The sequence below is a fragment of the Notamacropus eugenii genome, chromosome 1 (genome assembly GCF_028372415.1).
Source record: "Notamacropus eugenii isolate mMacEug1 chromosome 1, mMacEug1.pri_v2, whole genome shotgun sequence".
Lineage (NCBI taxonomy): Eukaryota > Metazoa > Chordata > Mammalia > Diprotodontia > Macropodidae > Notamacropus > Notamacropus eugenii.
In genome coordinates, this window is record NC_092872.1 from 331,445,972 (window position 1) to 331,470,090 (window position 24,119).

General features: G+C 34.3%; 1 protein-coding gene across 5 annotated transcripts in view; it reads left to right on the top strand.

Moving 5' to 3' along the window:
• Positions 1-24,119, top strand: part of TTC6 (tetratricopeptide repeat domain 6) — a 299,343-nt gene that overhangs the window by 102,547 nt on the left and 172,677 nt on the right. For all 5 annotated transcript variants that reach the window (XM_072629756.1, XM_072629755.1, XM_072629759.1 and 2 more), the window contains 5 exons: positions 1,704-1,833; positions 5,088-5,192; positions 8,097-8,189; positions 16,316-16,384; positions 21,949-22,331. In XM_072629756.1, coding sequence (XP_072485857.1) covers positions 1,704-1,833; positions 5,088-5,192; positions 8,097-8,189; positions 16,316-16,384; positions 21,949-22,331 — 780 coding nt within the window. The remainder of the gene's footprint in view (positions 1-1,703; positions 1,834-5,087; positions 5,193-8,096; positions 8,190-16,315; positions 16,385-21,948; positions 22,332-24,119) is intronic.

Consider the following 24,119-nt stretch of genomic DNA (forward strand, 5'->3'; position numbering starts at 1 on the left):
TTTTTTACTCCCCTTGTTTTCCTTCCCATAAATATCTCTGATTGACACAGACATGCATTTTCTGGCAGCTATCAGGATTTGGGAAGGAGCTTCTGCTATGTACTAGTTGAGGGGAAAAAGAATAAGAAAATCTTCCTTACCTTTATATTTGCTGCCCTACCTTTAGATCCTGACTACATACATACATATATACATATACACACACACACAAATACACACATACATATAGTAAAAAAGAGGCACCCTGGTGTTTACATAATCAGTCAATAAGTGCAAATATTAAGTGTTTACTATGTACCAGGCACGGTTCTAGGTACAAAGAAAGCAAAAAACAGCAAAGAAAAAAATGAATTAGTCCCTTGATTTCAAGGAACTATTGGGGATACCACAGGTAAACAAATAAGTAGATAAAACATTTATACAATATCAAATAACTTCAAGAGGGCAAATGTGCTGAAAACTTGTTCTGAGGTCGTAAGTGTTCCAAGGAATACCAGCAAGCTCCCTAAGCTACTGGTCTTGCCTCAAGCCCAGCCACTCAGAACCATCATCCAGAGGAGTAACCCCTTTAGAAGGGAACCGCCACTCCTGACCACCACCAACACCAATGGCCAGCCAAGTGCCATTGGTGAGGAAGTAAACCCAAGATATTAGGAGTAACAGTGCCCACTAGACCACTGGCCCTGTTTCAAGACCAGCCCATACAGCTATCATCCAGATTGTAGAGATGTAAGCTGACAACTGACAGCTCCCACCTCCTAGCTACTGAAGACCTAAGCAGGGAGAAGTACTTACCACCAAAGTCCTTGCAACTGTAGAATGCTTCAACATCATAAACAGATTTTATTAATGGAAATCAAATTAAAGAAACTCTATCATCATCTGCCTTGTTACTTTGGACCTTGCAATGGCAACCTCTGATATATGACATTTTCCTCATTAGACTGTGGGTTCCTCTAGAGGAAGAGAATGTCTTTTTTTTCTCTTTGTGTGTGGCAGTGTTTATCACAGTGGGTTTTTTCAAATTTTTGTTTTAATTACACTTAAAAATTTTTAACATTTATTTTTAAAAATTTTGAGTTGTAAATTCTCTTCCTCATTGAAAAAGCAAATTTGATATAGGCTATATGTATGCAGTCATAATAAAGTATTTTGATAAGTGCTTAATAAATATTTTTTCATTCATTTTCAGTTTTCATTCATTCTGAATCACTGCCATAACTGGGAAAATATCTCATGTTAAAATGGACTTTTGTGCATAAGCACTTTGAGATCAACCAAAAAGCACTTTAAGTCTCCCAAGTGCATCCTAATTTTTTTCTTTCATTTACCGAGTCTGTGTCCTTCAAATGTGGACTAACTCAGGGGATTGCCCACTGTCATAATCTAGGCAATATGCGTTCTCTGTGTCATTTTTTCCCTAAGTGGATGGTATTTTATTGCTTATTCTGCTTAATTGATTTAGATGACTTTATTGTTGGTTTGAGGTATTTGATAGTGTTGCCTCTATACCTCCAGGCCTCTTTAGTTTGAGGTATTCTAGAGTGATATTCAAATATGACTATTAGAATATATCTTTTTACTACATTCAAGAGTTGAGTGCATCTAGTTTTACATAATTTAAAATAGTAATGAATTTTATCCATATTGTCAGATTAGCAATTATTTTTAGAACTAGCTTAATTTCTGAAAATTCATTACAGAATACTCTATGGAATTCCCACTTCAAAACCTGAGGACAAAAATGAAATTATTTCCCTAGAAACATCAACACCTTTAGTTGAATTGAAAAAACCAGAGGAAAAACCAGCTCTTCAACTCTCAGGAGAAGAAGTAAGAACTGCTTTTGATAACTTTATGTAATGCTTCATTTAACCCATTCATGCCTTCTTAGGCTATGTAATTCTTATGTTCTCCCGTAGATCCTCCACTGAATATTTACTCAGTCTGCCGGAGACCTTCTTCTAAGTTTTTTTTTTTTAATATTATGTAGGTCTCATTATTAGTAGTCATGGATTATTTGTCTTTTGAGATAATATTTGAGAAGTGTTTTGCAAACTTCAAAGTTCTATATAAATATTAGTTATTATTACTGTTACTGCTCCTGTGACCAGCTTACCTCCTTTTCCAGTTATACATTTCCTGTGTAATATCCTATATCCATTTCTTGTTCATAGGTCATCATTGGAAATGTTTGTCAGCCTACTTATATCCATCTCATGTGTTTCCGTTTCCCTTTGGGACACGTATATTAGATTCTTTGCCTAGTGTGGTGTTATATGATTTGCAGCCATACAGAAAAGTTAGAAGAACATAGATATAAAAAAAGATGGGGTTTTGTTTTGGGAAACATCTTGGGATCATTAAAAGTGCTCTGCATTTTCCTAAATGCAAGTTCTGGGCCCAGCTAGGATCTATCCTAGATATATCAGCTTACGTGTAGTTTGGATATTACATGCTTTCCATCCATTTTTTGTGTGTGGATAATTAGACCTCAGAAATTATGGAATTTCAGAGTTGGAAAAGTCTTTAATTACCCATTTAGTCCAATCTATACTTGAAAAACTAATTTCTAATGCATCATACCTAAACAAGTCTAAAACACTTTTTATATAAACACTTCCAAAGAAAGGGAGTCCTCTACTTTTTGAGACAGCTCATTCCACTTTTGAATAACTCTAATTAGAAAGCTTTTCCAAATATCAAGCTTAAATTTGCTTTTCTACCCACCATTTCTACATTTGTACTCTGGAGCCAAATAGAATAAATCCAATCCCTTTTCAGTGAGACATCTCTTTAAATATCTGAAGGTAGGGAAAATGTTTCCCTTAAGTTTTCTGTTCTCCAGTTTGATATTGGGTAGGAATAATCTATGGTTGTACCTCCTTTACTTCAATCAACCCTCCATCAGCCTTCAATCTCAACCACACTATTTGCCCTCCTCTGTATACTTTCCAGCTAATCAACAGCCTGCAGGAAAGGTGATTCTCAGAATTGAATATACTATGTAGGGCAGAAGACAGACAGAAGACAGAAGACAGACTCTTGTTCTTAGAAGCTACACCTGTCTTAATGTTGCCTAAGATTGCATTATCTTTCTAAGTTGCCATATGACATTGCTTGCAAATTCATGAAAACCCTCAGATCTTTTCCAGATAGTTTATAGAATTGTTTTATATGTCACATAATCCTAAATCACTATGTTCTTGAAGGTCTCCATCTATGGAAGAATTACAAACTGATTTGAAACATTTCTTCTATACCATATTGTATGACACAAAGTGGGAGAGAAATTTGGTATTTATCTAGCTAGTTTAATCAAAGTTGATAGCCAAGCAATATGTCAGGTAAAACATTACCCTTGCCTGTCTTATGATCGGATTAAAGTAGTTAAATGTCAGTTCTTCACTTAGCTAAATACTGGATAGAAAGAAGATGTGTTCCATGAGAAGATTTATAAGGATCAGATAAATAGTATCTGTATGGGATAATTTAGGTGTGCTCTTACACAGAAATATAGAGAAAAACTGAGTAAAGTATTTTAGATTATGTTCCAGTTCATAATTTGTATTTTTTGCTTTTGACTGGAACCTCACATAGCAGGCAATACCACTGTTAGAATTCATTTGTTAAAGTAAGAGTAATGTATGTAGAGCTAAATAGTCTGCTCCAAAAATTGCTTAACTAAATTTTTTTTAGTAGAGGAAACATTTCAATAGGATGGACTGGATTTGCTTAATATTGGAAATGCCTAATATTATTAATTATAAAAAAATTCTATACCACGGTTTCTTCCTTGACAAAAATCAACCATAGTTCCATTTATGAAGATTTTTCTGTTCTGCCCAGGCATTGGAATTTTAAATGTTTTGCATTTAATATGCTTTTCTGTGACAATACAGGTACAACCATATGTTATATCTACATAATATCAAACATTACAATGGAAATTTTAAAATTCAATTAAGTATCCAAGAGTTTGTGTGTATTCACTGAACATAAGGATATTTGAAAATGTGTGAATTATTGACTGAACACTCCAGTCTTCATCTGGATATTAGATGATAATGACTTTAACGTTTTTTAGCTGGTTGATGTTAGTGATTGAGAAGAGATAAAATAACAGATTGCAATCTGGTGGCCCCTGTGCTTAACCCAGACTCAAGGGAAATGATATACCAAGGCAGGAGGAAGCAGAGGGGGAGAAATCCACTGGTATTACAGAAAAGAGAGTGGAGTTCTTTTTTTAAAAAATTTAATATTTTATTTCCCCACCAAAGAGAGTGGGGTTCTTACAGAATGGAAAAATAAACACTGTAATAGCAGCAGTGAAGAGGGTAGAGAGAGTAGGGGAGATCCACTAATGAGTGGAAGCTGCTACCCTCTGCAGGAGGAGGAAAGGTTGGAAATACCCCTTGTGTATAGAGAGAAAATTCTGGGATGAAGGTACAATAATGAACCATAGCTAGCTGTTCTGAATTACTCCTCAAGAGTAGGGTTTTGGTATGAGAAGGGCCAAATGAGGGTGAGGTTGGATGTTAGTGAATATTATTCTATCATGCTTAGTTCTGCGAAAGTCAGAATAATTATTCTAACGAGACCCATTGAGATAGGGGTACAGCTTGATGAAAATTCCTATAACTAGCAATGATCTTGGAACTCTGTCTTTTTTGGTCTTTGCATGTGAGTGAATTTAAACAAAAATTGGGATTTTTTTCCCAATGGAGTTTGAAGTACATGACATTTGCTTTTACTTTGTGGAAGCAAACTGGGTGTATATTCACCTTGGATCACAGAGGGAACCAACCTATGGTGTGAAACCACCTACATCTCCATGCCTGGGTTCTTGGAACTGATAAACTTAAGAACTTTGTAACTGACCAGCAGAAATAAGTGAATTGATAGTTGGTATTTTCACAGAAGTCATGGATTTGAGTACTTAAAAAGGCCCTTCAGAGGTCATGGGATCAGTTGAATCTGGCCTTGTCTCCCCTTTGTGAGTTGGAGAAATAATGACAAAAATGTTTGACTGTATACAGTTATTTGTTAGATATACCTTTTCAACTGTATTTTGTTTTATTTCAAAGGTATTCTTTCACCCAGGATCTGTGAAAATGTTTTGGGCTCCAGCTCCCCCCAAATTCTCTGCTCCAGTATCTCTCATAAGGCAAACCTTATATCCACAATATGAGGTAATCTACTAAATAAATTCCGTTAATGCTTAAAAGTATTTATGCCCCTAATGAGTTAAAACATCATTGTTGGATATGAACTTTGTGTTGTTTCTAGATGATTTTATTGTAAATCAACAAATAAGAAACAATAATCTATCACAATTAAAAAGTAAAAGGTAGGGAACTGTGACAGTTGATGATTTTTTAAAAATAATGCTTCTCTTGAATGTTGACATTTTATCTGTTTTTACCTTATCTAAATTACGAGGATAAAGATGTTAGGGTTTTTATGGAAAAAATACTTTTTTTGAGATGTTTAGTTAAAAATATTCAACCATCTTAGTAGTTTTCCTAAGCTATATGCTAAGATAGTCTTCATAAAATCCTGTGCACTTCTAAACTAATTATTTTATTTGTATGTGGAGTAGACAACCCACAAATTGCATTAAAAAAGAAATTTGTTAAAATTTAGGTTAGCTACTATTCAGTGTTTAATTGTTTGAAGTTTTATAATAATGTAAAATTACTACTATAGAAGAAAAGGTAAAAATTTGTCAAATGGCCAGTCAAATTGAAATCCATAATCACCTATGAGAAGGTTCAGTTTGCCTTGAAGTGCCATTTAGGAATTATTTCTATTTCTGATAATCCTACATTTTTCAAAAGTAAAAATTCAAAAGCTTTGGGGAAGCCTTATGAGAAAACTACATACTCATTACTGGTAGGTTAGTAATATTTTGATCCTGAAGCATGTTAGCATAGGAAAACAATGAACACTGATGAAATTGACATGATATCTAATTATAATTGATGTGTAATCTTTTTGTGACCCAAGATAATATTTTGGGACATTTTACATGAGTAAAGTGCGTATAAGTGAGAACATCATATGACCAGCCTATTTACTCTTATAGTCTTTTCAATAGATTATTGAAACATGATCAGTTAAACAACATTCAACTGATAATATTCAACATAAATTCAACTGACATTGATCATTAATGTAGCAGAAATTATTGGAATAGTCATGCTGAATAATTGATTCAGTACTCTGCATTTCTGACCTAACCAAGATATTCTATTACTTGGGCAATGGAGAGCAAAACCATAGATGTGTAAGAAAGTTCCAGTCTTCAAGGCTGAGTATATTCTCTAACTATGGCTAGTCAATGCATACTGGATTGAACAGATAAAGAATAAGTTGAGGGTGATACAGAATTGAAAGACATATGGAGAATAATTATAATGCTTGGAGAGAATGGTATAAAGTTAGGAGATTAATGAAGGTACAGTTGGGTAGAATATGAATTATGATTAGAACATTTTGGAAACAAGTTCTGCAAGTTGAGAAGGTGTTTTTCATTCATCTACCTAGAGATGGCATACTTTTCCATGGAAATCTATTCCCTATTAGTTTCTTCTGGTTAGTGACAGCTAGTCTGCCTTTGAAGTAACATCAAGTGCTCTCAAAGCACAACAAATTAAGACAGGCCTAGATTCCTAATACCATACCAAGTTTTGGTACGATTTGGAAGAGAAAAAATCCAACTCCTAAATACTCTTTAACTTTTATTATCTTCAGTTAATTTTTAAAATCAACTTTTAAATTTAGATTCAAAATTTTAAATTTAGATTTCCTATGTTGTATCAGGCAAGTTTTTTATTAGTATTACATTTAAATCCATTAAGCAGGTGCTTTAATAAGAATTTCATATATAATCAGTAAGTATATCTTGAAGTTTTAAAGTAGTGAATTGAAAAAGATGCTATTAAAAGCATCCTTGACTAAACATTTACAATCTTCATAATGATCTCCACTTAAAGAATTGCTTTATGGTAATTATGTTATGATTATCTAACAGATAAAATTATTAAAATAACTTGTAAGAAAAATTTAAAAATAGAAAACCATGTTCAGATTGGTCATACATATCTGGGCTTTATTAGATTATTTTAGAAAGGTGTTTCATGTTTTATTTTAGAAAGTAATAAGGAAGATATTAATACCTCACAGATTCATTAATTCAGCAAACATTTATTCAGCAAACATTACTGGGGATTAAAGAGAAATACATGGAGGAGGTCACATCCTCTGGCTTATAGGATGTGACAGGCAGAGATTGGGGAGACTCAAATTTGTAGCTCTGTTTGGTTTCTCACAGTTAAACTATTAAGAAACTAGAGAAATATAAAAGGGAAAAAAATCTAAAAATTGAAACTCTAGCTCCCATCTCCTTAGTTATTTTTCTTTCATGTTTATATATCTTGTCACCTCTATAAGAGGGGGAAGAGAAGCATGAGGAAGTTTGGATTATCTTTGAAAACACAGGAAATTGCAGCCTTTGAGGAAAAATCAAAAGAAACATCAGTATCAAAGTTTAAGTATAGTTTCAAGGAATCCCTTAAAAACAAGTTTGGAATTTGAAGGACTGCTGAATTTTCAAGATCATTCTAAATGGGAAATCATAGGCAGAAGATTATAAATAGTGTAGGCAAATTCAGGAGATCTCCCCACCCAAAAGCTGTTCCCTTACTGTAAATAAAACTTCTCCTTTCATAGAGGACTTTTTCCCTTCCAAAAAAAATTAGTTCTGTTATTCTGATGTAGTGTTTTCATTTAGAAAGTGTCATTTTGTTAATTATTTACACATGTAACACCACATCATTTTTTTACCCTATTCCATTCCTTCCTCCCAAACCCATAAAAACTTTGCCATTTCAGCTTACTCATTTATATTCTTTCTGTTTCTTGACTTTTGGTTGTAATTGTGTCCTGTTAAACTAGGAGCCATGTAGTTTTCTGACAATTTTTGAGTTATTAAGATGAAGAAATAATGAACTCATTTATTAAAATGATACAAATTAGAACAATTTTACAATGAACCATAAAATAAATTAAATCACCTTTTCTCTTTATTACAGAGTAGCTGTACATTTAAATATGTTGTGGAAAAGCAGTTTTCTGAGAGTCAAGACAGTGTTATCGCAAGGGAAAAACATAAAAAGTTAGAACTGGTATGTATAAGTTTGGAAGCAAATTATTTAAATCATTTGTAGAAATATTTCATATACAGTTTAATTTCTTACTATTCAAAATAGATTGTCTACATTTTCCAGAAACTTCTGGTTGCTGCTGTTAAATCCTAAACTGTTTAAGTGACAGTTATTATTGTTGCTGTTATTAATATGGCTATTGGACTTGGGTTTTACTGGCCAGTTTCCTTTCCTTCCCTTGCCTTGCCTTGCCTTACCTTGCCTTGCCTTGCCTTGCCTTTACCCTTGCCTTCTCTTTACCCTTGCCTTCTCTTTACCCTTGCCTTCTCTTTACCCTTGCCTTCTCTTTACCCTTGCCTTCCCTTGCCTTCCCTTGCCTTTACCCTTTCCTTCTCTTTACCCTTTCCTTCCCTTCCCTTCCCTTCCCTTCCTTTTCCTTTCCCCAAACCTTAAACCTACCGCACTTTGAAGCTGGGACACCAATAGGCCCCTGCCTAAGGGCTCTTCTGGGCCCTCCTAGCTTTAGAGTGATTATCAATAGTAACAGTTGCTGTTTTCCTCCCAGCCTGATGTCTTTCTTTTTCTTGGTCTCATTAAAGGGGCCATGTCCTGGGTACTGCTTAAACAGTATTTAATGAATGGGTGTTACCTCACCCTAAGTGAGCCCAAGGTCTCCTAGTGCATCCTGGATCATCTACAGTCATCCTGATGAATATCTGGTCACTGGATCCAGATGGCTCTGGAGGACAAGTGGGGCTGGTGACCTGCACAGCCTTCCCTCACTCAAAAAACAAAGTCAAGTGCAAGTCATGTCATCATTTCTCTGATGGCATGATCTTCTTTGGCCACAAAGGATGAACACGATATGTCTATTATTAGCATTATCTTATTCTTCTCACCTTTTTTGATGGAGTTCAGAAATAAGGAACCATCCTGTTATCCTTTTACATTTAACGCTTTGCAGGCTTATCTTCAGTAGATTTACTCAAGTCATCTTCAGGACAACTTCAGCAGTAGAAAGGATCACAGGGATTACCTCTGTTTCTATGTGGTTTTAATTTCTTCTAGTAGTTTTATGTATTTCAAAAACTTTATATTCCTTGTCATTGGAGATTGAGAATGTATTATGTCAATATCTATCAAAACATTGTTCTTCATATCCCAGTTAATATGGTAATGTTATAGGTCATAGAGTAGTTCAGATTCCTCATAGAAACTTCATAAAATACCTGGAAAAGACCCCCGAACTTTAAAAAAAATGAAAAGAAACAGGAGTAAATTCTTCAGTTCTCTCCAGACCCAAAGACTATCTAATTCACTTAAGAATACTGGAGGGGACCAGTCTAAGAACAAAATTGGAAACCAAGAACTGAAACTGAAAATGCGAGTAAACAATGAAATACCCAACACAGTGAAGAAATGGTATAAGATAAGAGAAATCAATGAGATAAATCCAAGAGAAAAGCATGGTTCTACAATAACTGTAAGTAGAAGCCCAGAAGGGGGAAATGGCTTTGATCATAAAGACTAAAAGAATAGTTAAAATAAATGAAGAGAGATAAACAATGAAATAAGTTGAGGAGAAAAATTGAAATGAGAATAAATAGCTTAGAACAGGAAGTGGAAAACCTCATACAAATATAGGACTCCATAAAAAATAGAGTAGGAGCAAATAGAACTCAATTACTCTATGAGACAAAAAATATCAGAACGTGTAAAAAGACTGAAAAATTAGAACATGTCTTATCTCTACTTGTTTCCCACTTTCACTCCTGACTCTCTAGACTTTCTCACCTCCTAGCAGCCTTCTTACCTTGGAGGTGCCTCTATGACCTTTGATCAATGAGCTCCTGCCTAGGACCACCATTTCCTAAAGTTCCCAAGGTTATGCATGCTCACATTTCTCCTAGACACTTTTATGAAAAAATCATTTTGAGAAATCGCTTAAGAACCATAGGGAAAAATGGAGATTGAAGTTACCAATCACCTCCTTAAAGAAGTCCCAAAATAAAACACCTAGGACTATCATAGCCAATATCCAAAACTTCCAAGTCAGAGGAAAACTATATCCTATAAAGGATAGAAACTCTTGGAATGTGACATTCTAAAAGGTAAAATGATAAAGTTTTAAATGTCAAGAATAACGTATCCTATGAAACTGAATCTAACAGAAGAAAAATGCATCTCCTGATAGATTAGAGGATTTTCAGGCATACCTAATGAAAAGACCTGAGCTGAGTGAAAATATTGAAATTCAAAGAAAGAAATGGAAAGAAACCTAGAAATTTAAACACTGTTTAGCAATTAGAAGAAGATAAGCAGTGACTTAGTGCTTACATTCTAGTAAGAAAAGAGAATTTACTCCTTCAGTCAGAGACAGTTTAAAAAAAGACAGACACATGATGAGGATGTGATTTTGTTTGGATTTGTTGTTTTAAAGAAAAAAAGATATGGAAAAAGGAAAACCACTAGGGAAGAGAAGAGGAAGAAGGTGGAAGAACTTAACTATTTCACATAAATGAGGTGCTTGAAATAAAGAGTATATAAACATGGAGGGGATGGAGGAATGGACATGTAAGAATCTCACTCCTATCTGAGTCCTTTAGGAAGGTCACACACACACACACACACACACACACACACACACACACACACACACACACACACACCCCAGAATAGAGTCATAGAGGAAATATTCACAACTAAAATAAGCTTAAAATTCAGAGACTTCATCAATAAGAGGGGAATAATAAAGAGAAAAAAAGCAAAAGAACCAGAGGTTGTGGTCTTGACAAGTTAGGGGAAAAGAACAGAAAGAAGGGAAGGGAATAAGCATTTATATAGCACCTACTGTGTGCCAGGCACTGTGCTAAGTACTTTACAAAGAAATATTGTCTTATTTGACCCTTACAACAACCTTTCAATATAGTGCTATTATTAGCACCATTTTACAGCTGAGGCAGAGAGAAGTTTAGTGACTTGCCCAAGGTCACCCAACTAGTAAATATCTGAGGCCAAATTTGAACTCCAATCATCCTGACTCCAGCTCCACGATTCTATCCATTGCATACTGATGTATCCAATATATCAATTATATACTACCAGTGTGGACCAGATTTCTTCTGCTTCATTCTCTATAATGTTTATCAGAAATGCACTTGGAACAAAGATTCACAAAGAATTAGAACGAGAGTCTGGAATTAAATCTATTCTTCTTTAGGCAAATGCGAAAAAAAGGAGAAGCAATTATAAAAATAGATATTGTTAAAACATAGATAAAATATCCTTAAAAGTATAAAAGATAAGAAAATAGAATCAATGCTTAATATATTTGCACCAAATAACAATCTCAGAAAAGGGTAATTGAACAAAACATAAATGTATTCCCAGAGAAAAATACTGTAGGACCAGATTGATTTATAAGTGACTTCTATCAAATATTCAGAATAAAATTTCTTCCAGCATTACATAAATTGCTTTCAAAAATGGGGAGAGAAGGGATTCTATAAAACTATGAGCCAAATAGCATCTTGATATCTAAACCATGAAAAAACAAAGCAGAGAAGAAAAACTATAGACCAATATCTGCAGAAATAATAATACAATAATATTTGACAAAATATTAGTCAAGGGGACATCTCCCAATATTTTTAAACAATTATTCATTATTACTAGGTTAATCCTTTACTAGGTATGCAGAATTGGTCCAATGTTGGTAATACTATAAATATAATATACATGTTAATAACAAACAATAAAAAATCTACAACTATTAAGTCACTAATTGTAGAAAAAGTTTTTTTTTAAGAAAATGTAACACCCTTTCATGTAAAAAAGTCACTAAAAGCATTGGAATAAGTATGATATCATTTAATATGATAAGTAGTATTCATCTAAAACCAAGAATGTATACTGTCTTCAATGAAGTAACTCTAGAAGTCTTTCATTAAGATCAGGAGTAATTGTTACTTTTCACCACTATTTTTTAATATAGTATTATAATTCTAACTGTAGTAATAAAACAAGAAAAAGAACTTGGGCAAATAAGCATTGGCACAGAGGAAACACAACTACCTTTTTTTTTTTTTTTTTTTTTTGCAGATGATCTGATGATTTAACTAGAAAACCCTAGCGAGTCAACTAAAAAATTAGTTGAAAACATTGACTTGAGAAAGTAGCAGAATTTAAAATAAACTTAACCAAAAAGCCTGTAAGGATTTCTATATATTATGTACAAACCCCACAAGCCAGAGATTTAAAAAAAAAACAGTTCCATTTTAAATAATAGAGAATCTATGTAATATTTGGAAGTTAAGCTACTAACTCAAATTATACAAATGCAGCTACAAAATTCCACATTAAATAATTGGAGAGATATTAGTTGCATGTGTTTGAACTATTCCAATATGACAAAAATGGATGCATTACCAATATATAAAAAGCATGCTATGAACAAATTAGAAAAGCAGGGAAGGAGATAACCTTTACAACATTTAGAGAAAGTGTTCAGGATCAAACAAAGAATGGGAAGGATCACCTGGCATAAAATGGACAGTGCTGATTACAGAACTAAAAAGTTATTGCAACAAAATCAATGAAGGGAATCTGCCAGGCCTAGAGGCTTGTGTGGGCTACCCGAGTCTTCTTACCTCACCTCCGAGGTCTTCAGTTGGCCAAAACCGGATGCTCATATGAGAGAAAGGACGTTCCAGAGTTGAACAAGGGTTGAGCTTTATTTCAGGGTCTCGGTTACAAGTGCAGGGGAGGTCTTCCTTAGGAGGAAGAGGGGGAGATTTCCTAAGGAGGCTAAGGTCTTAAGGGATTGGAAGTAGAAGTACAAGCGGGGAGAGAGGGGGAGGGGAGAGAGGAAAGAAGAGAAGCGGAGCCTACTGTCCTCTTGGCTCCTCACGTGCTAAGAGAGCTTTCAGGCTTCCTCAATCCTACTTAACCTTCAGCCGCATAGTTTGCATCTGAATACCGTGCTGTTAGGTAACTAGGTGTGCCCAGATCCGGGACAATCTCGAGGGCGGGGAGATCTCTCTCCCATCACGTTTCTCACGGGAAGAGGAGGAATTACTCGAGATAGCTCGGTTCACCTCGATTCCCTGCCGTTTCCTGGGGGGGGGTCTCGTGAGAGCTCTAAGATTTAGAAGCTCCCACCTTTACCCTCCCGAGACTGTCCACACGGAATTGAGCTTCCAATCCCAACAGGAATCATTTGGAAGGGAAAGTAAAAGGATAGCAAACTGGAAAACATATCTTTATGGTAAATTTCTCTGATAAATGCTCAATATCCAAGACATATAGGAAATTGATACAAATATCTAAGAATAAGAGTTTATTCCTTAATAGAAAGATAGTCAAAGGATATAAGTAGTTTTCAAAAGAAAAAAGACAAACTCTCTACAACTATATAGAAAAAAATCTACCAATCGCTAATAAGAGAAATGCAAATTAACACTATGAGGTTCCTCATCACACCTATAAGATTGGCAAAACTGACCAAAAAAATGAAAATGAAAAGATCAAAAGGACTGTGGGAGGACAGGCACACTAATGCACTTATAATGTGTGTGCTGACTCTTCAGGTTTTATATAACCACATTTGGCCACATCTAAATGCAGCTTATTGATAGGTATTAATAGATATTTCTGGAACCTACCTATCTTCAAAGGATACTGTGATTCTTGACTTGAGGATGGGGGGAGGAACCTTTATGTGGGCCACTCTGGTCTCCAGTCTCTGAGAGTACCACTGGATTGGAATTATATCTGTTTGCATCTACTAAATGTTGTTGAACCAGGGCACTATTAATTCATAACAGAAAGCTAATCCCTTGATCAGCCTAAGGGGGAAGGGTTATCTCAATCTTATACTTGCAGGCTCTGTTCTACCAAGTATAGTTATGCAAAAGACCACTATAAATAGTAAATAAACCCATTTTCCCAAGAAAATAACAAATAGAAATGAGAACTTACAAAAATTAGAATATATCAGAAAATACCCAAAGTAAATGAGCTCTTTATCACAGAAAAAGATGAGATTTCAGCTCAGCCAAGAGAGGGATCTTGATTTCACCAAAGTAGAAATTCCTTGAAGTCTCAAGGAAGACAACTTGGAAACTGGAGACATGTTAGTCTGTGTCTCTCCATTGACGTGTCTGGATATAATCCCTGAGAGAATCTAGAATCACAGATTTGTCTCTTAAAGAAGGAATGAAGAATGTTTCTTCTTTCCAAATTTCTCATATCAACTCAAACCCTCACATATAATGTCACTCAGTATTCTCTCCACCATTCTGAAGTCATACATATGCAGCCTGCAAAATGCTCATAGATTGGTTTGAAACCCAGTTTGCACATTGTTGGAGCTGTGAAGTAAGCAGAACCAGGAGGACAATTTATATACATTGACTACAAAGCTGTAAAGGAAAATGACTGTGAAAGACTTAAGAACTTTAATCAATACAATGATTAATCACAATTTCAGAAGACTGCAGCTTTGTGGTTTAATGGATAGCATACTGAACTTGAAGTTAGAAAAACCTGAATTCCAGTCCCAACTCAGATACTTACTAGCTGTGTGACCTTGGCAAATTCTCTCAGTATTATTTCTCTCATCTGTAAAATTGGGATAATACTAACATCTACCTGAAATAATTGCTTCTATAATGATGCTCTACTTGTGTTTGAACAAACTTGTGTTTATTGAATTCTCAAGGCAATTTAGTGGTTTGTATTGTTAGTCTGGAAATTTATCATCTGTTAGTTCAGAAAGAATAGTTTTGTTTCAGACCCTGCCCCTGACACATTACTATCTGTGGGATCACTGGATCTCTCATCACTCAGAATAATTCTCTTTTCTTCCTACTCTATTGTAATCACAAGTTTGTCCAAAACAACAACAGTAGCAGCAAGAAAGACTTACAACCTACAAAGACAAAGCAAAAGTTGTTAAATTTTTGTGATATTATAATCAGACAGTTGTGAAAAAACAATTCCTTCTGTAACGATGCTCTACTTGTGCCACAGCTTGTTGAATTCTTGAGGAAATTTAGGGGACTGTATAGTAGTATGAGAATTTATCATCTTTAAATTCAGAAAGAGTAGCTTCTAATATGTGATCATAGCCATCTAATTGTATCTTTTGAAATATCCAGTAGATGCTAACATTTTACATCCTTTAGTGTTATGTTGTATAGTTACCACCTTTTCTTTGCATAATCTGTATCAATCAGTAAGTCTGGGCTCCTAAGAAATAAACTTTCTCTCATTTTTAGTGGCAATGACTTGATCTTGAAGTACTATCATAAGGCACCCTTTCTTCCTTCAGTTCTGTATAACTGCTGACCTGTCTTCCCTTTACTTACATTACCAGCCTTTAGAACGAACACTTTTGATATAATTCATGAACTTTTATTTGAATAATTGAATGTGCATATCTGAATTACAATTAAATTTTAAATCATAATTTTAGCATTCTAAATCTTAGTTTGGATTAGTGTGTCCTTGCTGGTTTAATACCTTTATGCTGTGAAACATTTTTCCCTCCATAGGACCTAGAAATTAATAATAATTTGTTTCTTAAGTAAGTGAAATATTTTGATTCTTTTAGCAGGTATCTTTCTGAATGCTAAAGTAAATTTTTAAAGTTTAAATATTTTTATAATGCTGTTTGGGATCATCCACAAGAAGTATGTTCTGGAAAATATTACATGAGACAATATTTGCAGAGCATTTGGCATAGTGTCTGGAACACAGTAGGTCCTATATAAATGTTAACTATTTTTATTATTAAATATTCCATTTGTAATTAGAATCTATATATTAAGTATATATATAAGAGAAAATTGTAGTGTAGAAAATAGAAAACTGACCTTGGAGACAATAAAAACTGGGTTCAAGTTCTATCTCTAAAACATTTTTGTTGTGTGACTACCCTGGGCAAGTCATTTAGTCTCGGTATTCTAGGCAACTTTTTAAAATTTAAAATTATACAGAAAATGTTAACCTGTTTTGGTAGTTTCCTCACCAGGGTTTTCCTTATATCAGTGAAATCACAGATCCAGTCCTTGTTAAGTATCAAGTTACATGTGAGATTCAGTTTTATCAGTCACCTTATTTTTTTTCATTTTATATTTTTACAGCCAAAGATAAAAGTCAGAAAAAGCAAATCTCTGTCAGATTTGCAGAAGATTACCAGAACAAGAGATGAGGTGCTGTACATTTTATTGCTTCATAATTTTTCCATGTGTTTTTAAGTTTATTTTTATTTTTTCAGTTGACAAAAACTCATTTTCTCTCCATCTCATTTCCTCTCCCCTCCAATTCTTTCTTCCTCAGTAAGAGAAACAAAGAATGAAAGTAAGAAAGAAAAGCAAAATCCCTGTAACTTATGTGAAGACTGAAGGAAAACATATTCTTGCATTGGCCATATCCAAAAATTATATGCTCCATTATATTATCTGCTTCACCCTGAATCGATCACCTCTCTGTCAGGAGAGAATACTGTTCTTCATCATCTTTCCTCTGACATTGTATTTAAAAATTAATTAAGAATTAATGTAAGAATTAATTCATTCTGAGTTGTTTGTCTTTATCATGTTGTTATTGCGTTAACTGTTCTCCAATTCTGATCACTTCCCTCTTTTCCAGTTCATGTAAGTCCTCCCAGGTTTTCCTCAAATCTTCCTTTTCATCATTTCTTAAAAGATAATAATATCCTAATATAATTATATACCACATTTTTAACTATCCCCCAATTAATGAGAACCCTTTTAGTTTCTAGTTCTTGACCATCTCAAAAAGAGCTTTATACATTTTTTTGAAAATATATGATTTCTTTTCTCTGTCTTTGGTCCTTTTGGGGTGTACAGCTAGCAATGGTATCACAAGGTCAACATGTTTAGTCCATTCACAGTTAATGATAGTTCAGTGTTTTTCCCTCTTTCTATTTATTTCCTTAGTACTTTTTTTTAATTTAAAAAGTTTTCTTCTGCTGAGGTCAATGCTTTACCCCTGTGATAGCTTTGCTTAGACTGTTTTGATGCAACTCTCTTTCTACAGGCTCTCTTCCTTCCCACCCACCCTAACTCCTGTTTGTCTACCCTAGCTCTAGTTTTGAGATTTGCCTAAATTATTGATTATCCTTCCTTCCCTCTTTCCCTTCTTCTCTTTTTTCTTTCTTTCTCCTTTCCTTCTCCCCCCTTTCTTCTTTCTATTCCTACCCTTTTTCAATTATGAAATTCATTCAAAATCTTCCCTTATTTCTGTCCTTGAAATTTATGTTTGTTATCTTATGTTTCTTATGTGGTAAAAACCACATCTTCTTCTTAAAAGTTCTTTTCTTTGATCTCTTTATTCTTTTCCTTTACAGTATATTTTGAAATTTTATTCTCTGACCATTATTTCACAGAACAACAGGAGTCTTTGATTCTATTGTGATCAGTCCTCTCAGGGAAAGATTCTGTTTTCTCTATGAGAATTATGGGGTTTGTAGTTTGGGCTTACTTTCCCAGCTAAGGAAATATTGTATATTTTTGTATTGTTCAAAATCGTTTGTATTGTATTGTATATTTTGTAGTGTATTTGGAGCACAAAGTCCAGGAAAGATGGAATTGAAAGAGAGAAAGAAAGAGAATGAGCAAAAAAAGAGAAGGAGCAAGTGTTGGGCTTTCTTCTCACTAGTAGCAACAGCAGCATTATGAGGTGGATAGAGAGAAGCAATTCAGAAATATTTCACTTTCCCAGTGCCTGATGAGCAAACAAGAAAACAGAACAAGTGAATGAAAGAGAAATATTAGTCTAAATGAACTGAATGGTCTCTTCCTGCAAATCTGGGAAAACAACCAGGGTTTTCCTCTCCTTTTTCTCTCTACATTCTTTCAGATGAAGCAAAAAAAATACATTTTCAATTTCCCTATGATATTTTGAGAATATTTTATAAATCTGATTTTTCTTAGATAATGGTTTGTTCCTGTCAATCAATCAACGAGCATTTATTGAGCGTTTGCTAGGTGCCAGACACTGTTCTAAATGCTGGAGATATGTGCTGCCCTCCAGGAGCTCAGGTTCTAATGTGAACACTATGTACAAACAGAATATATACAGGATAAATTGGAGGATAATCTCAGAGTCTCAGAGGGATGGACTCAAGTTTTTTTGGGGGAGAGGGGGTGAAGATTGGGAAAGGGAAAGGGTTCTTAAAGGAGGAAGGATGTGAGCTGAATCTTCAAGAAAATCAGGGAAACCAAGAGGCTTAACAAGTGAAGAGGAAGATCATTCCAGACATGGGACAGAGCCAGTGAAATGATTCAGTGACTAAAGATGAAGGATCACGTGGGAGGAAAAACAAGAATGCCATTGTTGCAGGAGTGCCTCAAATGTTTCTCTTTTGTTGAATGTCCATCTTTTTTCATTGATTGTTCATTGATTGTTGAAGTTTATAGAGTATATAGTATGTCATTTGAGTACACAAGTTGAGCATCTTTACTTTAGCAGGATTTACTATTTCATTCCTCCCTATGATTTCTTTGTGCTGTTTTTGTACTGCCCCTCCCAGCTTGATGTATTGATTTATTTTACTTTTCTATTTAAAGGGGCCATTCCTCTGACTACTTTTTAAAGAGGCCTGTGTCCTGAATGGGCATTACCTCACTTTAAATGAGTACCTGAAAAGGCCTTAACCTAAAAGGCCAAGGTCTCCCATTGCTTTCTGGGCTGTATCCAGTCATCCTGATGAATATCTGATCATTGGATTCAGACGGCTCAGGAGGAGAAAGTGAGACTGGTGACTTTGCACAGACCTCCCTCACTCAAAACAAAGTCAAGTACAAGTCATGTCATCATTTCTCTGATACTGTGGTCCTGTTTGAAAACGGACGCACACACACAATTTTGTACTATTTGTCTCCTTTCCTTTATAGTTAGTTAAACGTCTTTTTTCCTGGCCTCTTTCAGAATTTGTTGCTATCGAAACTATTAAATTTGGCCACTAGAGTGGTCTTAGAGTTTGAAGAGCAGGTTGTGGTTTTGTTTTCCTGGAGACAGCCTGCAGATTTTCTCATTTAATACTATGTTTTCTTGCATTCTGAAGTTCTAGTCCATTTTCTTTGATAATTTCCTATGTTATGGCTTTCTGGTTCTATTATTTGTAATATACTGTCTGTCATGTGTTCCTACTTGTCTGTAATTCCTTTGGTTCTTTTAAAAAGTGTTTCATTGACTCTTTTTTCTTTTTTTTCATTTTCTTTCTTTGTTTTGACAACTCTATCCCTAACTTCCATTTCTCTCACATCTTTCCCTCCCTAAATGTTTTGAAGGAAAATGAATTCTAACAAATACATGTAGTCAAGTAAACCAGATCCCTGATTTGGCCGTTTCTGTAAGTAAGTATTTTATTCTGCATCTTGAGTTCATCTTTCAGAAAATGGGTGCATGCTTCATCATCATTCCTCTGAAATTGTGGTTAGTCATTATATTAATTAGAATTTATAAGTCTTTCAAAGTTGTTTCTCTTTAAATGTTGTTATTCTACAAATTGTTTTCCTGGCACTCTCAAGTTTTGACTAGCTAGGTGGCACAGTGGATAGAGTGCTGGGTCTGGAGTCAGGAAGACCTAAGTTTACATCTGACCTCAGATACTTACTAGCTGTGTGACCCTAGCCTTTATTTGTCTCAGTTCCTTCATCTGTAAAATGGGGATAATAGTAGCACCTACCTCTCAAGGTTGTTGTGAGGATCAAATGAGAAAACAATTGTAAAATGCTTAGCATGTTACTTGGCACACACTTAATAAATGAACTATTATTGTTCTAATTTCTTTTTATCAACCTCTTTTCTTTTTTGAACCTTTATGCAATTATTTGTTATTGTTTTACGATCTCTTGGGAGTTCATCAGAATCTGCATTCCATCAGACATTGGCTCATTTATTTTTGTCTTGTAATATTTGTTATGAGAGTTTTTTGATCTTTTCGAAGAATTATTATTTGTCCTTTCTGGTTTTTTGTTTCACTGTACTGATTTACATTGGCAGCTAGATGGTACAGTGGATAGAGTGTCAGACCTAGAGTCTGAAAGACTCATCTTCCTGAGTTCAAATCTGGTCTCAGACACTTCTTAGCTGTGTAATCCTGGACTAGTCACTTAACTCTATTTGCCTTAGTTTCCTCATCTATAAAATAAGCTGGAGAAGGAAATGGCAAAGCACTCTAATATATTTGTCATGAAAATACCAAATGAGGCCACAAAGAGTCATACAGGATTGAAAAATGACTGAACAACAACAAATTGATTTATGTACCTGTGCTCTAGATTTTTATTGAAGACTTAGTCTTTTGAAAATCTTTGATGTCTCAGACTTTTTATATTTCCCTGCTACTTTTTGATTACTCTCATCTTTTCTGGTTTGTGCAACCTGGAGGCTGGGTTGAAAGCTGTCTCAGCCCCTACAGATTGGAGTATTCTCTGGCCTATAACCTTAATTTGAATATTCTGTGAGGGGAAAGAATTGACTCCATCTGGATTTCATTTACCATTTCTGTAAGCTATCATGGGCATATATGCTAGTCTTTTACCCTAATTCTTCCCTTGTCTCTCCCACTTTCCTCCTCGTGGCTAGGTTAAATCAATACCTGCCTCTTTTTGAAAAGTGGCAGGAGATGGGGTGGAGAAGATAGGAGGTGTTTTTTTGTCATTATGAAACTCCAGGTATTCTATAATCTAGGGCTAAGTCTCATTCCAGTAAAAAAGAACACATTTTCTATCTTCTTGGGTGGATGTGTTATCTAAGGGAGTACACTTCTTCAAATGATACAAATTGCAACCTATCTGTGCAATACCTTGTGTGATTCTTGTTCGTTCTCTACCATAAATCAGCAAATGTCCTAAGGACCTTCTTTTAGTTCTCTCAACATTGAATGGATTCCAGTGGGACATGCAGGCTGTCTATCAGTTATCATTTGCTTTTTCAATAGGACTGGCCAATCTTTTTTTCTGCTCATACATTTTTCTGATTACAATCAATTCATCAACAGTCAATCGATGAACATTCATTAAGTGCCTACTAGGTGTCAGGTATTGCGATAAGCACTGGGGAGACAAAAAAAAAAAAGAGGCAAAGGCCATCCCTGCTCTTAAAGAGCTTAGAATGGCAGACTGGCTTTTGCCTTCTTTTTTTTCTTCGTAGTGTTTAGCTCTCTTTTCCTCTCCCTAGCCCTTGATCCTAGGAGGAACAGAGACTTCATTCTTTTGGCCATGTATACCACAATACTAGGCAAGTTCTTGGCTGAGAGCAGCAATCCCTATTCCTCCTCTGGACCACTGACAACTTCTTTGCTCCTCTGGCCTCCTTCATTCTTGGAGAAATAGCTACAGCACAGTTGAGAAATTGTTAAGCTACCTGGGAGTTTCTTTAACTACAGCAGTAGATGAATCTTTCTTAAAAGTTGATAGGTTTTTTTGAATGGTTTTTGTTTTCTCTTGACAATATTTTTTAGTTTTGTGGTGGTGACTGCTCCTCAATTTTTTCCAATATTGTTGTCTTCTCTTATGTACCTTATATAGTGGTCACAATTGTCTAAAATGTATTCTTTAATCAACTATTTTAATAGTATAATTTCTGGGTAACTAATATTGCTAAACTTATATTTGAATAGTATGCTTACATTTTAACTTTGCATATTTAAAATTAGGTGAATTTTTAGAAACTAATAAAATTTGTAGTTCCCTGCATTGTATATGAACAATTAAATCAGATTTCTTTTTCTTAATCTTTTTAGAAAAGTCTTAGGAGATCATCATGTATATCTAGTTTTTCTATGGAAAGTGATTCACTATCACCAATGGTGCCTGACGATCTACGAAGTAACCTGAAAGAAATAATGATTCAGAAAGAACATGTTTTAAAGATAAAGGCTAAGGAAAACGAAAAAGGCATTGAGACTGATGAAAATTTGAATGTGACTGTATCTACTAGTGTACAAGAAGAGACAATTGAGCACAGTGAACAAAAGGAAACTTGTCCTCCACAAGCTCGAAAAGCAAAAACCAGTTACATTATTTTTCCTAAGAGGAAAAGAAAGAGATTTAAGAAAAAGTTGAATACTGAAAAAATGAAGTCAGTGCTTAAAGAATTATCAAAACCTCCAAGGACTCTTGAAAGGTTGGGTTTTTTTCAAATTATCATTACTTTTTAAAAGAATACACTTTAAATCTTAGAATTTCACATTCTAAAGGTGTTAATGCTACATATATGCATATGATCATAAGATATAATGTTTATATTGATAAAGTATATTATGTGTAACTTTTTGTTAAAGGGAAATCTTTTATTAAATGAGATAATATATGAAACACTTTGTAAATTTAAGAGTTAGATAGATATTAGTTTAATTAAAATAATTTTATTTTTCCAATATTTGGAAACCAATAGCATGGTTAATTAATAGCATAGTTTAAATATATGCCCCTTGAGTTTACAGAGGAAGATACAAGAAAGGTTTCTATCTGTTTTGAAAGTGCCTGGTTACATTAGAAGAAAAACAGGTGGATGAGGGAAGAAGACAAAAGAGACATTTTGCACCCTTTAGAGAAAAAAAAATTAAACCCAATCAAACCTAGGTCAATTGACTGAATTTAATTGAGTATTTTGCTTCTTTTTTATTAACAAATTGTCCTGTGGTAAGTTTTTCTTACTTTATTTTTGTTAATAGTACACAAAACTACTATGCTTACAAACATAAATTGGCTTATTATAACAAGGAGCTAAAATTGTAGTAATATATGAATGTTAAGCAGATAGAGGAAAGATTTTTAAAATAAGGCTCTCTCTGTCTGCAGATGTTTCTCGAAAGGGCCAAAGTCCAACACACACCACTTAAAAGTAAAGAACATGATTGATTGAAAAAGAAAAAGTAGTAAGCACAAAAATCATATGAAAACATATAAATTATAGACGATTTAAAGATAGTGACCAGTGAAACCAGTTAGTAGCTGTCTACCATAATAAGGGTAAACTACAAAAAAAATTAGATAATTTTTTGTGTAAGTGTTGATTATCACTTATATTATCAATTCTACTTTTTAAAAGATTTTTCCTTTTCTTATGACTCTGACAAACATCAGTAAACATGAACATTTCTTTATACAAAAGATCAGAAAAGACTGTGTGCAAAACTGTACATCTCCATTCCATATAGCTTGTTTTTAAATAAATATATATCTAAACAAGCACATATGCACATATATATTTAATTATTTTTAATTTAACAAGTTAGTTCCAATACTGCCCTTCTTATCTGTCGTCTTTTGGACTTCCTTCTGTTCTCTCTTGCTTTCTCCTTTAAAAAATGATTCAGTACAAATCTTTTCTTCCTTTATAATATCATTTCCATTGACCCCTGCTGTCCTTCTAAATCTTCCCAAAGAAATATGTGCATTTTTTGTAACAAGTATAGACATACAAACAAATCCACACACTGGCTTTGTCTAAAAGCATATATTTTGTTCTACACCTCTAGTTCATTACCTCCTTTGCAAGAGGTGGGAGACATGCTTATCAGTCTTCCATAGATGTGATTACATGGTTCATAGTTCTTAAGTCTTTCAAAGTTGTATTCCTTTACAACATTGTAATTCTTGTATAAATTGTTCTTCTAGTTCCACTTGCTTCACTTTGCATCAGTTCATTCAAATCCTCTCAGGTTTCTCCAAATCTATCTCTTTCATTATTTTTTAAGGCACAGCAATATTCTACATGCATAATTTGTTTAGCCATTCCTCAGATGATAGACACACACTTTAAGTATTTTTGTGCATGAGTCCATTCCTTCTTTTTTTTGACTTATTTAGGGTATAAGCTTGTTGCACCCTAACAACTTAGTGACTTTTTGGGGTATAGTTCCAGATTGATTTCCAGAATTGTTCTACAGTTCTGGATTAGATAAAGAAA